Raw genomic sequence first — 15,772 nt, 5'->3', positions numbered from 1 at the left:
CTAAAAGGATAAAGGGATAGCCTTGAGGTGCAGGGACACTTTACAGTGGCTTCTGTGCCTTTGCATTTACAGGAACAGCAGCCCTGTCCCTGCAGCAGGAAGCAAACCCCAGCTGTCACCCTTAAACCAGCCCTGCAGCGTAATTATTCCCTCAGAAAACAGACTTGCCCTAGAACAGACCTACTTCTGATTTTAGCCTGATGACAAAGGTCCTCGTTGGGACCTTTGGGAATTAGATAACCAGCCCTTAGGGAAACCCAAACACCAAATCCCTGCCCTCCCCCAAACCAGCTGGAACTGAGACAATACTACTCCATTTCTGATGGGCAAGCACAGCTCTCTCTTTTTGGAGTGGATTAAGCAATACAGCCCTAGACTTGCCCAAAAGGAGCCCTTTCCTCTAAGTCTGAACCTGGCAGACCCCCATGAAAAGTCTCAGTTGTCCTCCCTGGGTCTTTTGGTACCTCCAGTAACCCACCTTACACTGACTGTGCTAAGGATTATTTAACAAGCCTCAAGAGGGACTAAAATACTCAAGGATAGGCAACGTTCCTTTCCATCTACTATGGACAGCTGCCATTCATGTAATAGCCTTGGAATACAAGGGGCAGTTTGTGTAGCTCCAGAAATATTCCTTGGCCTTTATTCCAAAAAAGCAAATGCAACAGGCCTATGACTTCATGAAATTCTTGAACTCAAGTTAATGCAAAGCTTTTTTATTATGAAGTAACCAGGAAAATTATATGCTGATTAAATTCCTTCCAGGAAAAACAAGTTCTCATCTTTCTTGTCACACAATGTATCAGCAGGGTCTACAGATAAGAATGTGAATATTTGCAAAAAATAATTTCCCTGGGCCAGTCTATTCTGTTTGTGCACCAGAACCTCAGTTCTGAATCTGCCTGAGCCTGCTCAAGTTCACCTCTGCAAACAGCCCCCAACATGGACCTGCCTGGGGAAACATACCAAGATGAGGCCTTGCATTTAAAATGTTTTTAGCATTTTAAGCTGTTAAAATGAGTTCTCTATTTTTATAATGATTTACAAAATATATTTTTTTAAATTCCCACTTTTGTGTTTTCATGCAGTATAGAATTCCTTGAGCCCTTCAAGAATGAGTTTTCTAATAAAGTCTGCAGGACTCAGATTTACACCCTCACCCACTGACAGTTTAATTACTTTCATTGTAGAAGAAAGTATTTAATCACATACAGTCAGAAAAACAGCCCCTTAAACACAGGCCTTTGGGCCCATGATCCTCCAATTTGAAATTCAATGAAGGAGAATGAAACATGCACACTGTGATCCATTTCCTGATGCAGAACACTTGATATTATCAAAACATAGAGTTCCACAGCTGACACACACATTTTTCTAAACCATTGGTAAAATCCTTCCAGCACTTTAAGCCCATGAAATGAGGATTCAGCGTGCTCTGGATATGATCTAAAGGCAGTGCTGGTCAATGAGCTGTACAAAGACCATTGCTGCAATGCTGTGCTAATTAACATATTCAAAACAGGCCTTCTAAAATGCTGCTTGAATTACACAGGTATTTTATTTTATCTTAGTTCTCAACTATTTTAGCATTAAAGGTAACTCATCACCATGATTCTCAGCAACAGATATGCACTAATGATCCCTTATAAAGAGAAGGAAGCGAGGGAAAGACAGCAATTCTCAGACTCTCATCATGGCAATTCAGCAGAAATAACTCTGATGGAGGCATAAAAAGCAGTTGTTAAATGTCAATAGTTACACACTAAAGCTGACTACCAGCACCAGCTGGCCTTCTTTTCCAACTGGCATCTAATTCCCTTAGACAAGGCAGGCAACCAATCCAGAAATACAACTTTTAGTCAGAGTATGCTACAGTATCAATGAACCCTCTAAGCAGAGGCAACTCAAACGCAGTTAAGGGCAAGTATCAATAATCAGCATATTGGAAAACTTTGTTTCAAAATGAACAAGTTGTCTTAGGAGCCTGAAAGAGTTCTGAAACAAGAGACATGGCGAATGTGTGCATTACGTATATATTTTATAAAAGAGCAATGTCTTTCACAAGACCTTCCAAGAGTGGGGAATAGCCAGAACATTACAAAAAACTGCTGTAACAAGAGTGACTATTTGTGCACTCGCTTTATGCAGCTTACATTCAAATGTTTACAGAGGCCAGCACTCAGATAGGACTCTCCACTAACAAACAAATCTGGAATACATCAATTGTACAGGTAAATCAGCCATAATTAAGCAATAGCTATGCTCTTCTCAGGTTTAAGAAAGCATGCAATAGGTTGCCCCCTCCTGTCACCCCTTGTTCAGATTTCCAAATCACAGTACTGGTAAAAGCACGGTAGAAGAGAACCGGGGCACAGGTAACAGGGGTGAATTTTATCACAGACTGTTTATCAACATTTTTCAAATGGAAAAGCAGTCCTCTTTAAGCACCAAGAAGGCAGAGAAGATACAGGCATGAATAAAAAAAAATAATTAAGTGACTTAAGACATCAAAAATTCAAGAAATAGCACTGTGCATATACAAACAAAATTAACATTCAATACTGTAGAGCTCATTTAAAAATGGCACCAATGGACAATATTTTACAATATGCACATTTATTTGAAGTGGGGAACTAATGCTCCACAGGTGGAAATGATCATACAAATAATAGTGCCGCTGTCGGCCCACTTCTTACAATTTAATGGAAACACTTTTAAAAATAATCTGGTATGTACACGTCTTCTGGATACCCAACAGCTTCTTCAGAACAGAAAAAACTACAGTTTTTCCCCTCCCCTTGTAGCCAGACAGTATTGCCAGAGATTGTGCTCACATCTAAAGCACATAATTTTACTTTAAATTCAGTGCTATTTTCTTTCAGAAAGATCACAAGTTGTACTTTTAGGTAACAAAAGCATTTATGTTACAAACATTCAAAAATGGAAGCTTATGATTCTGGCAGACAATGTCGCGTATTAAATACAAACCAGCCAGCAAGTACTGAACATAAAAAACTTATTCAATCATAAAAAAATACTATAATTCATCACCACAGACTTTTTACAGAGTTATAAATAATAAATAGCATAACACAGTAGATTACAAACGGATTTATTTTGCCCCGTTATAGTCTTCAAAAAGTAAAATATCTGTTCCTACCTCAGACTGACCAAGGTACTGTATCAAGACTACTCATAGCTCAAAGAGAACACCTTCACCAAGCAATTTGCAGAGCTCGTATCCAATCCAAAGCCTTTCCTTAGGAATAGAATGCTTGCTGAGCTGTTTGCTCTGCTCATGACCAAGAAAGGGACAAGCTCTGCCCAGAGCAGCTGCAAAGGGTCTCACCTTGGCTGCCCCTCAGACCCGGGGTTGCCCCAGCGCCTCCACACCTCAGAAAGGAACATTAAGGGAAGCAGCACCGCCGACAGACTTGGGTAAACACTCTATAAACAAGCTGTACACAAAGGATTTTCCCCACCCACCCCTCTGGTTTACATTCCATAATTTTGTAACAATGTCCCCTAAGGCACAAAAATACTTTTGACCTCAATGCCACAGGAGACATCGACGGTGCCATACATGGTTCTCCTACACAGTAGTTTAATGAACTTTGTTATCTGCACTGTATGTCTTCGACCGAGGTGTGGATTAATTTTTCCTGGCCAAATCTTGCTGAATAATGACCTTATTTCATACAGTTTGTAGGACAAATGCTCTGGGAAGAGAACTATGCAGCTAATTTAATCGTGTTTGTAGAGCAATATTATTTCTTCACTGATGGCAAAAGTGACAGTCATTAGTTATTTTGCTGTGGGGTTTTCAGTTTAATGTAATAGAGTGAGATTTCCACACGCAACGTGGTCTTCTGTAAATTAATTCATAAAAATGACTAGCAGCACTAAGAAAATAAAATATTTTTTTCTCCCTTCCTTAATGGAATTTGAGGCTAGTGACTTAAAAAAAAATTAAAGCAAGAATAATTTTACTCAATAGTAGAAGTGCCAGAGAATAAATTAGTATTTTCAAATCCTTCCAAACCAAGTTATTTCCCTAGACATAGTGACCATGATAATGATAGAAGTACATTCCTAAAAATTGCAACACTAGTAGGTAGATACCTATTCCTGGAATCAAAAAGTGTATGCAAGTTCCTGAAAGCAAAAGTTAGTATAATATCAGCAGACATCTTGTTTAAAAATAAATTCGCAAAACCAGACATTAATATGGTCTACAATGTCCATTAAATGGATAAATTAAAAAAAAAAATCACTGGAAAGTAGCCAAGGATTACAGTAACAACAATTTTTCCTTTTAATAAACCTCATATGAATGGTTCAAGGATCAGAGTTCATTTCTCTGTACGAGTGTACAGGAAGGGGACAGCACAGCCAGACACTGACTCAGGACTTGGTAAAGTCACTTGGGTGAGAAGTCATCCATCAGAATGAACGAGGAGCAGGAGTTGGAGCATGTCACTGGAGACTCCGTGGTGATGCTGCCTTTAGTCAGGGAATCAGAGGAAGAGCCAACACTGCTGCTACTCCCATCGAGAATATCCGAGGACAGGCTGGGGAAAGGGAAAAAGGTCCTTTAGTGCAGGGACACGAGGCTCTGAACAAAGCTGATGTGCTTCCCCCTCGGACAGGAATTGTAGGAGACCTATACTACCACTCAGTCTTTACTGCAAGACTGGCAGCCCTGAAAACTCCTTGTTTTCTGTAGCATGTTAGAGATATTCATGCTCCTCACGGGAACGGGGAGCAGAATAACCGGGGTTTTTTAACATGCAGAATAAACTATGAAGCTGATTTTAACCAGACATAGAAAGGAGGTGACAACAAGTAAGAATAAAACCTTAAAAGCTTATAATAAAGGAAAAATAATAAGTTAATCAGCAATGAAGAAAATATGTCATTAATTAGTTGGTATGCTCTTTAACAGGGAACTACTCAAAACAAGATTGAGACCTATTTTTCTCACAGAATTCCTGTGTTCAGATTTTGAAGTCTGGATACAAGATACCAGAGGGCACATAAATTGATGCTTTTGCAATTTAGGGGGAAGCAACATGGAAAAAACAAATCTAGGCAGTTTCAAGTCTGTAGGTAAACTGAAATTACAGTAGTAACTGTTGATATTTTTGAATACTTAGTATCTGACTCAACACAAAAAAAAACCTTGGTATTTTATGATTGCAATAACAAAAGATAACTCTAAAAATCATGAGCTTAAGGACAATAACAATTAAGTACCACACACATTTTCTAAGTATTCAGTGAAGTGACACAGACACTGAATATAACATACTGTAATGATGAAGCAAAGTAACTCTGCTTAAGAATTAACAGGGTTTGTAACAATTATATTCAGTGTAAAAGCTTTGATACACAAAATCTAGGCTAGAGCCTGTTCAGGAAGAATTGATCAAAGGAGAAGGACCATTGTCACAGGATACTACCACAGGACACTCCCATTAATACACATCCACAAGATACACATGAAGTATTTTTTTCCTGGAAAATAAAACCTAGAAAGCTTGTGATAAATGCACATTCCCTGTTTTGGCATTTCAGGGCACATGTAATATTTTACCATGAACTGAGATCTGTCAGATGTGTAACATCTGGAGAAAGCATGTTGGTTGTTCCTTGGAAAAGTCTCTTTGGCTGACTTTCAGTTTCCATTTCACCTGAGGAACATAGCACAAATAATCAAAACGACTCACTTGAGTCTCTGGAGTATCTGTTTAGTGTTTGTCTGCTGTAAAAGAGAGGGTTGATCAACAACATTCCAAGGTTGCATTTGTAACACAAGTTCTCTAATTCAGCCAACCAAGCACGTGGCTAAAATACTAATTTGATAATAGCTGTTGTTAGACCATCCAGTCCATCCTTAGGTAAAACTTCAGCAGTATCTGAGGGGCTAAAATGACCTCAAAGACATCAACATTTTACTTGTACTGCAATCAGACAAAGTAATCTAGAGCAAACTAATTACCATGACTTAGTTTTAAGCAAACAGCTGAGATTATTGACATAAATCAATATAAGAAATTTAAAATTGTTAGCGATTATGAAAGTAAGAATGACAGCTGGGTTTAATTTCACCCTCCCCTGTACAATGAAATCTGATGCATGGGTACACTTTTACAGGAAAGCTGAATGGAATAAATCTGTCACGTGGAAGCATTTCCACTTACTCATCATGGATCAGAATTTCTTTGTACCTGTAACCATCTACAGACATTAACAGACTAAATATGATGGGAGAATTCATGTAATCTGTTTAGTATAAGCTGCCATGAAAATGAGCTGGCTCATTAATAGCAGCTCTACAGCAGACATTTGAAAATATTATGAACTTGAAAACAAAAACCCAAAAAAAAAAAGGAAAAAAAACCCTCTCACCCACAGTATATTTTCATTCTTCAGGGGAAAAAAAAGCATGAAATGGTAGTGATTTTTCTGGCTTTTACCTACACTTTGCAGTAGTTGCAGAATCAGTTTTAAAACCTGACAGAAGTTAAGCATTCTAGCAAACCAGTCTATACATTCTGCAACAGAATCACACTCCTATATTTCATAGAAGACTGGTAACTTCCAAAAATTTCACTTCCTTCAGCCCACAGGGATACATTCCTGTCTTAAGGCAAGGAATAATTGCTTCTAGCAAGCAGAATGGGCAAAAACATTTATAAAATACTTGGTTTTGTGGAAAAATGAACAGAACACCAACTTAGGTAACACTTTTGCCCCTTAAATTTCACAGAGACAAATCTGCACTGCTACAACACATTGCAGAGTCCACCAATATTAATTCCCTACGGCAGTGAAAAGTTCTTCAGCTCATGACTTTCCTTCTACCATAAATCTACTGCTAAAATTCAGAAAAAAAGCCAGGACCAAGTATTTAGGAAAAGAAAGTAAGGTCATTTAAATGGATGTTTCAAAATTAAACAGCATTTTGAAAAATTCTCCATATTTCTCCTAAGAAGAGGAAAACTTGTATCTCCACTTTGTAAAAGATGGGAGCAAATTGATTTGGTGAGGAAAGTCTGTCTCTCTACCTGCACTGCTTTTACAATTTGTGCAGAGTGTAAGTGTGGATATTTATCCCTTATTGATCCTTTAGCTTAATAAACTTTTGTTCAATTTTAGTGCCTCTAAAATTCACAGAAAATAAAAGCCAAGATAAAACTGACATCTATGAGAAAACTTGTTTCACTCCTTTGTCAAATCAGTGTCAGTTAAGACAATGTTCTTTATCTGACAGGACTAGCAGCACAAAAAAAAAAAAAAAAAGCAAAAGCCAAACAACAAACAGTAACTTTTCTCAAAGCCTAAATGTAAGTCTTGTACAATAAAAGGGCATTTTTGGTACTGTTAAGAATGGCTAAGTTGAAAAAAAAAAAAGCAGAAAGGATAATCACAGCTAAAGGCACACTTTAAGAATATCCCATTCTTACAGTTCTACTATGGAGATTTATTTTGAGATGTTACTTGAAAATCTCTTAACATGGAACAGGTCCAGGAAAGAATGCATCTTCCCCCTTCAGGAGGAAAGGGCACTGATCTATTTCTCTAAACACTCACCTTCTGAACTTTCAGAGTGAAAACAAACATTCAGTACTAAGTTTAGAAGATACTGCATGATAAGCAACATTCCTAAGATGATCTGAAGGGTGTGCACTGCTCAGTGGTACTTGTAGGAATGTTATGAGCATTTGTAAGCTCTGACATTTAATTTGATGTATAATCAAGTTTGCCTCTGTCAAGCAGTAGCTGTTTTTTAAGTTTTTCATTCCTGTGTTTTAGACTAGCTACTTTACATTGTAATTTTGAGTTATGCCTGGAAAATTCCAGTTCACTGTGGATACAAGTGCATTATATTTACAGAATAACAAAAAATGTATCCAGCTAGAAAAGTACATCCATATTAAAACATCTGGTACCATAAATGCACATACCTTTCCTTTTAATGGGGCCAAGAACACTGGGCCTGATGCAGTTGATTGGACTTTGACTCCTCCTGCTGAAGAGAAAATACTGAGTCAAGCCTATAAAGGTTCCAGTTTGCATCAAATCAACACAACCTCATCATACGAAGCATTCTTCAAAACTATTCCTGCACAACTGGAATTCTTGTGTAATCTAAATACATAGATAATAAATAAGGGCTGCCTATTACACCAGATCATCTGCCACACAAAGCTGTAGTAGATTTTCTAAGGTTTTCTCCTTCCCTTGGTGAATCACATCCTCATTTCAATCCTTTTCTAAATTTTGTAGTATATTTACATAAAAGTAATCTGCTGACAAAGTTAATTTGAAATACCCGAGAACTTCCCCTCAAGTTACCAAGTCTAGTTTAAAGCTGACACATGCTCTATCAGAGCACACACATAAAGCTGCCATTGGTAAAGGTCAAACTTTCATTTTTATGTGGCAATGCTTCGGCAGCTGCAAAAGCTGAAGTCTCTTTTAATGCCTTAACATCAACTTAATTAATCTCTGGCTTAAATTACAATGTTAGCACAACAGACACTTGTTACTTACTTGCAGAATCGCCTTGTTGGACTGGGAATAGGGCTTGGAGGTAATCCATTACTGCTCACAAACATTTGCAATGATGGTGAAAAACATTGCTGCAGGAAGAAAATTCAAATGAAAACAGTTCAGAATTTCCTTTAAAATATTCAGATGTTACACTCCACCCTCCAAAACAAACATCCCCTCTTCTATTCCCTTTTTATTCTTAAAGAAGAGCTAACAACAGATGACACAAATTATCAAATATAATCTTACAAATATTAGAACTTAACTTAATAAAATATACTGGCCATGCAATTCTGCTTAGGTTAAGGTAAAATTGAAACCCACAAGAGAAGTAAAATCGAAACAGACACTATTCTCTAAATAAGAGAATTGTTTCTGTTCTTTGTTACATTTAGAAAGAGCAGTACAGTACTCAGGACTTAGTTCTTTCAAGAGGCTTATTAAACAAATGAGTTTACTCAAAATACATCTGACCTGAAAACTGACAATATTCCAGAGTAAATAAAACAGGCTATTTAGCTCTGTGATTCTGCAGCTAATTTGAGCTTAGCTCATGAATGCTTCTAGCTAAACACAAAAATCCTTCTGTCAAGTTATCTGCTAGTGCTTTAGAGTCAGAATTCCAAAGGTACAGGACCAGCTGCCAGCATCAGTATTTTCCCAGGAACACATTTACCCAGCCCTCACACGTGGCTGTTACATGCACCAGTCTGGCAGGAGCACACAGATTGCTCCTTTTTTGTACAAAAGCAGAATCACACAGGAGGGTGCAAACAAGCAGCCCATCTTTAAACCCAGATGCCAGTTTCTCTGTACTACATTTCAGTTCTCCAATCCTCACTGGAAAAGTAGTTTATCTAACAGCCACCTCTTTCTCTGGCATCTGCCACCAGTTTTCAGTACAAGTTCAACCCATCCATGTCCTCCTTCAGAGTGCATTTGTGCCTTCCTTTCCATAACTAATGGACACATTTTCATCTCTCACCACACAGATTTGCAGTCCAATTTTGGTGCTTCTTCCCCCAAATCCCCCCACTTCCATACCTGGAGATCCTGTCCATGACTATTTTCATAACCTCTTCCAGCTTCCCTAGAAGCAGAGCCCCAACCCACCTGAACACTGCACAAACAGCAGTAACTGAAAACATTAAGTGTTTCACTGCTTAAACTTTGCAGGCTCCCAGATGGCAACCACTTGATTCTAAAAAACCAACAAAATATGGATTTGGCTTTTTTTGGAACTTCTTCGGTTGTGTTGCTCAGGGGTTTTTTAAACTATGGAACAATTTGTGAAGTTACACATCTTGACAGTTCATCTTGGTCTAGAATTCTAAAATACTGTCTCAGCTTGGTATTTCACTTATCCTACCTTTCCTATTCCTCTTGTAGGAGAAGGTGCAGGAGAAACTGGAATGAAGTCTATTCTCTTTGGGGAAAAAGATTTCTCAGACTTGTCCAAGTCATTGTCGCTCTGTGAATACAAGGTTTCAGACTTAACACAGGCACAGGACATTACCTTGAAACCCAAGGCACAACCTTCTAATGGAAAGTCATTGGGTCAAAGGCACAAAGTAGCTAAAGCAGATGAGCTTAAATTCTTCTTAAATTATTTTCACAGTTAATTCCTCTCTTTCCCTTAAATTTGACATTTGAGTGTAAAAGTAGTATTAAATAGGAAACATCTATAAAAAGATTACCAGGCTCAAGCTTTCCTCCCATGACTGGCTTATCTGCATTGCTGTCTGCACTTCCCTAGAATACAAAAAACCCCATCAGTAGCTACAAAGAGGATAACTCTGGCTATTTTATCACCTTCTTTCAGTAACACTCACCTTTCATGTGCTGCTTCTCTGTTCATTAAATCCACTCCTTCCTCCTGCAAGAGATAAATGTTGTAAGTTTTCCCATAATATTTGATTCATCACAGTTACCTGAAATAACACTCATTATTCCATTATTTGCCATCAGAATTGAACTATGAACAGCAGAACCACTACAGAAAGACAGGACAGCCACCAGTCCAGCCCACTGCTTCTTTTAAATTAAATACTTCTAAAAGGTAGCTTAAACAGAACAATAAGCCTTGCAAGGCCACTTCGTTGTTGAAATTAAGTCTTAAGAAATATTCCATTCTCTTTAGTACTTGAAAAACTCAATAGGAAAGAAACCTGTGCAAGTACTTCAATATCATATAGTACTTTTCATTCTGTTATTGAATACACACATTAAAAACTCCACTTACCCTTCTGATCTGATGAAGTCGGCTGCTAGGAATACGAATAGGAGATGATGACAAGAACTGGAAAAAAAAGCGACAGCCACAATGATTAAATCACACAACTGCTGGCATACACACTATTTCCCATCAACTACATTCTTAGGGAGTTCAGAATGAGCTGCCCAACTACATGTGAATGACTCAAACAATGTTGCAAAAAGGCAAACACTGACCTTCCAGAGAAAAGACTTGTTTTACCACTTACAAATTCCTTGTATCACTCAGCAAGTTGTACGGATGTGACTTGCAGGCAGATACTGCTCAGCATCTCAAGCATACAAATAGCTACAGGTGCCATTTAGACAAGGGAGATATTACAAATGAAACTGTGGTGATTACACAATTCCCCACTGCCCAGGATATGACAAACTCCTGTAGGACACCTTACTTAACCTGCTGGCTATTGTAAAGGAAAAATCTCAGTGCTTCAACTCAGTCTTGAATAACACACCCTAAAGCTTAACTTCTGCAATTTTATGCATCTAATTCCTCTGGAACTCTAAGACCACATATAAATGGCCAACAGTTCCCACTCAGGATGGCCATGTGTCCAGTGTCACACCTACTAATGAGCTCCAAAACTCTGGATTCTTAAGAAATCTCACAACAGAAGACTTTGAATTAAAAATCCCTGTAACCTTTCCTGAACAGAGGACATAGGAGAAACTCATGTCAGGTCTTGGAGGTTTTGAGAAAAGCAGTATTTAATCTTCACCACCCTCAGACAAGACAGAAAAACTTAAGTGGAAGGAGCACATAAATCCCTCACCTGAAAAGAAGGTAGAGAAAAAGAAATGCAACATCTTTGAAAAGTTAAACAACTGCAGTAGTGCGCACTACCAGATGCATATCAGAAAGCAACAAATACATTCCTCTTCTTTCAGTTATTTTCTGAGGTCTAGTGTTCTGCCTTTGTGAAAAAAGAGCACTTTGTCAAACAGGTCAAGAAAGAACTGGGACCCCCTTGTCCATTTTCACAACAAAGCACCCTTTAAAGACTTAATTCTGTCAGCATTTTACTCTTCTAACACACAGGCAGGCTTAAATTAGCTTTAAAACTGGACTTAATATGGGGAGTCACATATAACATCAACTACTCTTGTCTTCTTGGGGACACATAGGTCAACACACCAGTATTATTTCATTATAGGTTGTAGTTAGAGGTGAAAAAATGCTTATTCTGCAACTTGGAAGCTTGACATAATACTTAGTGCAAGTACAAATCAAGTATAACTTCATTTCTCTACTCCAATTATTCCTTCTTGTGTGCAAACATGACATGCTTAAGATTCCTCACCATTCCATGACGGCTCATAACTGTTGTGCTGTTCCTGCGAGTCCGCAACACATAAGGCTGAAACACCTGGGAGTTGTCACTGCAGGGAGAGAAAACAAAGTTTTATGAACAGCTTTTTTGGGTGCGCTTTACTTAGAGCTCCACGGCGTTATGACACGCGCTGCACCCTCCAGAACGATGAAAACATAATTTTATTTGAACAGGAGCAGCGCTGTCGCTGGGAGCGCAGCGAGCACCTTCCGTGAGCCGAGGGGGAACGAGGGGCCACTGGCGGCCCCGGCCCCGCGGGACAAGGGACACGACCCACAGGCCGCTGAGGGAGCGCCGGGCCGGGCCGAGGCGGGCAGCGGCGACCCCAGGGCTCGATGAGCCGAGCCCCCCGGGCCCCTCACCTGAGCCCGTGGATGAGCGGGGCGCTGTTCGACCGCCTCAGGCCGCCGCCGTCGCCCGGGGCCGCGGCGCTCCCCGGCGGCAGCTCCAGGTCCAGCTCCATCTTCTCCTGAGCCATCGCGGCGGCGGCGGCTCCGGCTCCTCCCGCCCCGCCGCGGCGCCCATTCACCGCCGGCGCCCGCCGCGGCTCCTCGGGCCGCCGCTGCCCCGGCCCTACAGGCCCCGCGGGCGGCGCCGCGGGCTCAGCCCGGGGGCGCGCCGGGCCCGGCGGGGGGGGCGGCCGCAGCAGCGCCGCATCCCGGGGGCGGCCCGGGGACGGCCAATTCCTCCAGCGGCTGCTGCCGGTGCTGCTGCCCGCGGTGGCGGTGGGAGCGCTCCCGCTGCTCCCGGTCCTTCCCTCGGCGCCGACCGCGCTCCGCGCCCGCCGCCGCGCACTGCGCATGCGCGGGTACCGGGGCGCAGGCAGCACCGCCCTCCTCGTAGGGCGCGTGCGCGGTGGCTCCGCACCCCGGCACTGCTTTGGCGGCGGGAGAGCTCCCGACAGCCCCCGGGGGCGACGCGCGCGCTGATTGGCTGTGGGAGGAGCGGGTGTGCGTTTGAAACGCCGCAACGGTCGCTAGGACGCGCGCGCCGCGGGGGCGTGGCCTGGGGGAGGATCCGGGTTCGAGTCCCACCCCGGCCGCAAACGCGGCGCCTTTTTCTCGTCTTGGTGGGGAAAATGTGTTACAACCTTCTTCAGTATTGGGGCCTCTCCGACCTAAGTCCCGCCGGCTTTCCCAGTGTTCTCCCCAGCCTTCCCTAGGTGTTAAAGCACGTGCCAGGGTATTGATTGCAATGAGAGCCCGCTCAGCTTTCAGGAATCTGGCGTAAAATTCCTTGAGAACTGATCCTAGTTCTTGACTGTACTCAGTTTTGGGACTGACCTGGGCAAATCCACTCCAAGCGATCAAAGCATCAAAGTTTGTGCTTGCGTTACAGTATTTTAATGCAATAACAGTTGCATCATACGTATTTGTCTCTTACAAGCAGGGGGCTTCATGTTCTTTCCCAGCACCAAACTTTAAAAGGTCTTCATTTTCTCCTGGGATAAAACAGTTCTTTTGCCAGAGTGCCAGGTGTTGAGTCTCTTAAGATACAAAAGTTAGGATTCTTCAACTTTTCAACTACCTTAACTGGGAACATGGCTGGATGAATTATTCCCTTACTTTAAAACAATTGAAGGTAGATGCTTCTAGATAACAGATTAGAACTCTTGTTTCTGTCTCTTAATATTTATTATGGTACCTCCTTGCATTTTTTTTAATCGAGACTGACTTGAGCATATTCCAATTTTCTATGTTCGGGGACTCTGTGTCTCATCAACTGTTGTTGATTCTTACATTTCTTTCACTGAAATGATACTATTAATGAAGAACTTTGCGCTGACATGCACAAAGATGCATGGAGTTGAGTTAAAACACCCACAAAATTACATTTGAAATATTTACAGGATTTTTCAATATGTACTTACATTGAAAAACCCAGAGAAAAAGTCTTATATTATTGTAGAGGAAAAATACCTTTCACAGTCTGGTGCCCCTTACATTATGGCCTATCCCAGCCTTCTGTGGGGTGATACAGAATCACCATCTCTTGCAAGGACTGAGAACATAAATATCTAAATAATTTTGCTTAATTTCTAATAATTATAATGAGTCTGATTCACTGGAAAATTAGGATCTGCAGCTGCAAAAGGAATATACTATTAATCACCTTTTACTGCTGCCATTCTCTAAAAGCAATATGACACTTTTACAGAATCTACACCGTTCTCTTTGTCTGGTACTTCAGCACAAGCATTTCACAGCTTGGAATATCTTCCAAACCTTCATTTTCCATGGCTAGAATTGCCTAAAAGGCAATTCAGGTGAAAGTTCCTAGCAAAACTTCTAGCTCTGAATGGAAATCTGCTCACAAATATGCTGGTTCACATGATACAAAAGCCACCTGCAGGATCTGACTACAGCACTAAACTATGTGGATTTTGCTATTTATTTTTATTGTGGAGTTATTATATTATGTCCTTGCCACTAAGGGCAGCAAACAGCTTCAAATGCCATGTACCAGGATACTGTTAAGGAAAAAGTCAACAATATCCAAAATGTGGCTGAGAGCTCAAAAACATCTGCTGCATGCTCTCAAATTTTCCAGTGCCAGGCACATCATCCTACTGTCTGACCAAGATTTACTGTAGCCAAGAGAACTTTAATGGGAATATATGTACAAAGAAAAGTGGGGACTGTCTGGGTGCCCCTCAAAGGGCTGAGGAGCGTAACGAGGCAAAGGGGAGGTGCCTCTGGGAGAGTTGTGCTGTGGAACAGAATGATGGAAATGAGGAAACCACAAGTTGTTGAGTTAGATAAACAGCATCATGGCAAGAGGGGTTAAGCAGGGAGAGAACATGTTAAACACAGCCTTGGGAGGACACAGGTGAAAGATGGATATTCACAGAGGGGCCACAGAGACTGAGAATGAGATATGTGAGTATAGTGATACACAGGGACTGGTGGGCATGAAGTGGGTGATGATGTGGGAGGGTATTTAATAGTGTCAGGGAAATACCCCTGTAGGTGAAATAAACACAGCCAGTCACAAAATGCCATCAGCCCTAGGTAAATCAGTAAGCATGGAGCCCATGAAAAAAAATGTTTTAGCTCTTTGTAATCTACTCTCTTGCTCTGGTTATTTCTGTTCCTAAAGACTGCCTGAAACTCTCACTATAAACAAATGAAGAGATGGAGTACCTCTCTTATGAGGAAAAGCTGAGATAACTGGGATTGTTCGACATGGAGAAGCTTCAGGGTAACCTAACTGTGGCCTTCTGGTACCTGAAGGAAATCTGCAAGAAAGATGGAGAGAGATTATTTGCAAGGGCCTGGGCTGTCAGGACAAGGGGAAATGGCTTCAAATCAAAAGTGAGTGTGTTTAGGTTGGATATTAGGAGGAAGTTCTCCCCTTTGAAATGGTGAGGTCCTGGCACAGGTTGCGCAGGGAAGCTGTGGCTGTCCCAGGATCCCTGGAAGTGTCCAAGGCTGGGTTGGACACAGTTTGGAGCAACCTGCCATAGTGGAAGGTGTCCTTGCCCATGGCAGGAGGGTGGATCAAAATGGTTTTTAACGTGCCTCCCAATCCAAACTAATCCATGATTCTACAGTTAATGCCTTGTTAAGGCAAACCAGATTCCCCACTTCTTCCCCATGACTAGAGCC

The 15,772-nt window shown here is 41.1% G+C and overlaps 1 protein-coding gene and 1 non-coding gene across 7 annotated transcripts; both read right to left on the bottom strand.

Moving 5' to 3' along the window:
* Positions 1 to 2,026: 2,026 nt before the first annotated feature.
* PABIR2 (PABIR family member 2) lies at positions 2,027 to 12,672 on the bottom strand. 6 transcript variants are annotated; one of them, XM_062502890.1, is made up of 10 exons: positions 12,527 to 12,672; positions 12,135 to 12,213; positions 10,802 to 10,858; positions 10,392 to 10,435; positions 10,257 to 10,311; positions 9,929 to 10,030; positions 8,560 to 8,648; positions 7,971 to 8,035; positions 5,597 to 5,693; positions 2,027 to 4,571 (listed from the first exon to the last, which is right to left on the bottom strand). In XM_062502890.1, the coding sequence occupies exons 1-10, from the start codon at positions 12,640 to 12,642 to the stop codon at positions 4,421 to 4,423; spliced, it is 855 nt and encodes a 284-aa protein (XP_062358874.1). In that variant the 5' UTR covers positions 12,643 to 12,672; the 3' UTR covers positions 2,027 to 4,420. The 6 variants fall into 6 exon arrangements, with proteins under 6 accessions (XP_062358874.1, XP_062358869.1, XP_062358870.1 ...); XM_062502885.1 differs by having other exon boundaries at positions 10,802 to 10,865; positions 12,130 to 12,213; positions 12,527 to 12,670; XM_062502886.1 differs by having other exon boundaries at positions 7,971 to 8,032; positions 10,802 to 10,865; positions 12,130 to 12,213; positions 12,527 to 12,670.
* Positions 4,651 to 4,794, bottom strand: LOC134050267 (small nucleolar RNA U109). Its single transcript, XR_009933678.1, has one exon. It is a non-coding gene; the product is annotated as a small nucleolar RNA U109 (small nucleolar RNA).
* Positions 12,673 to 15,772: the final 3,100 nt, after the last annotated feature.

Source organism: Cinclus cinclus, chromosome 15 (assembly GCF_963662255.1).
Source record: "Cinclus cinclus chromosome 15, bCinCin1.1, whole genome shotgun sequence".
Taxonomy (NCBI): domain Eukaryota; kingdom Metazoa; phylum Chordata; class Aves; order Passeriformes; family Cinclidae; genus Cinclus; species Cinclus cinclus.
The sequence above is the reverse complement of the archived record's forward strand: the minus strand, read 5'-3'. Positions and strand labels throughout refer to the sequence as shown.

Bases quoted from the DNA above. Each gene is read 5' to 3' on its own strand.
- PABIR2 (XM_062502885.1), bottom strand. From the start codon at position 12,642: ATGGCTCAGGAGAAGATGGAGCTGGACCTGGAGCTGCCGCCGGGGAGC. The intron at 10,866-12,129 runs GAATCTTAAGCA...CTGTCGCTTTTT, and splicing joins AGCCGTCATGGAATGGTGAG to TTTCCAGTTCTTGTCATCAT. The intron at 10,312-10,391 runs GTGAGTGTTACT...TTTGTATTCTAG, and splicing joins AGAGAAGCAGCACATGAAAG to GGAAGTGCAGACAGCAATGC.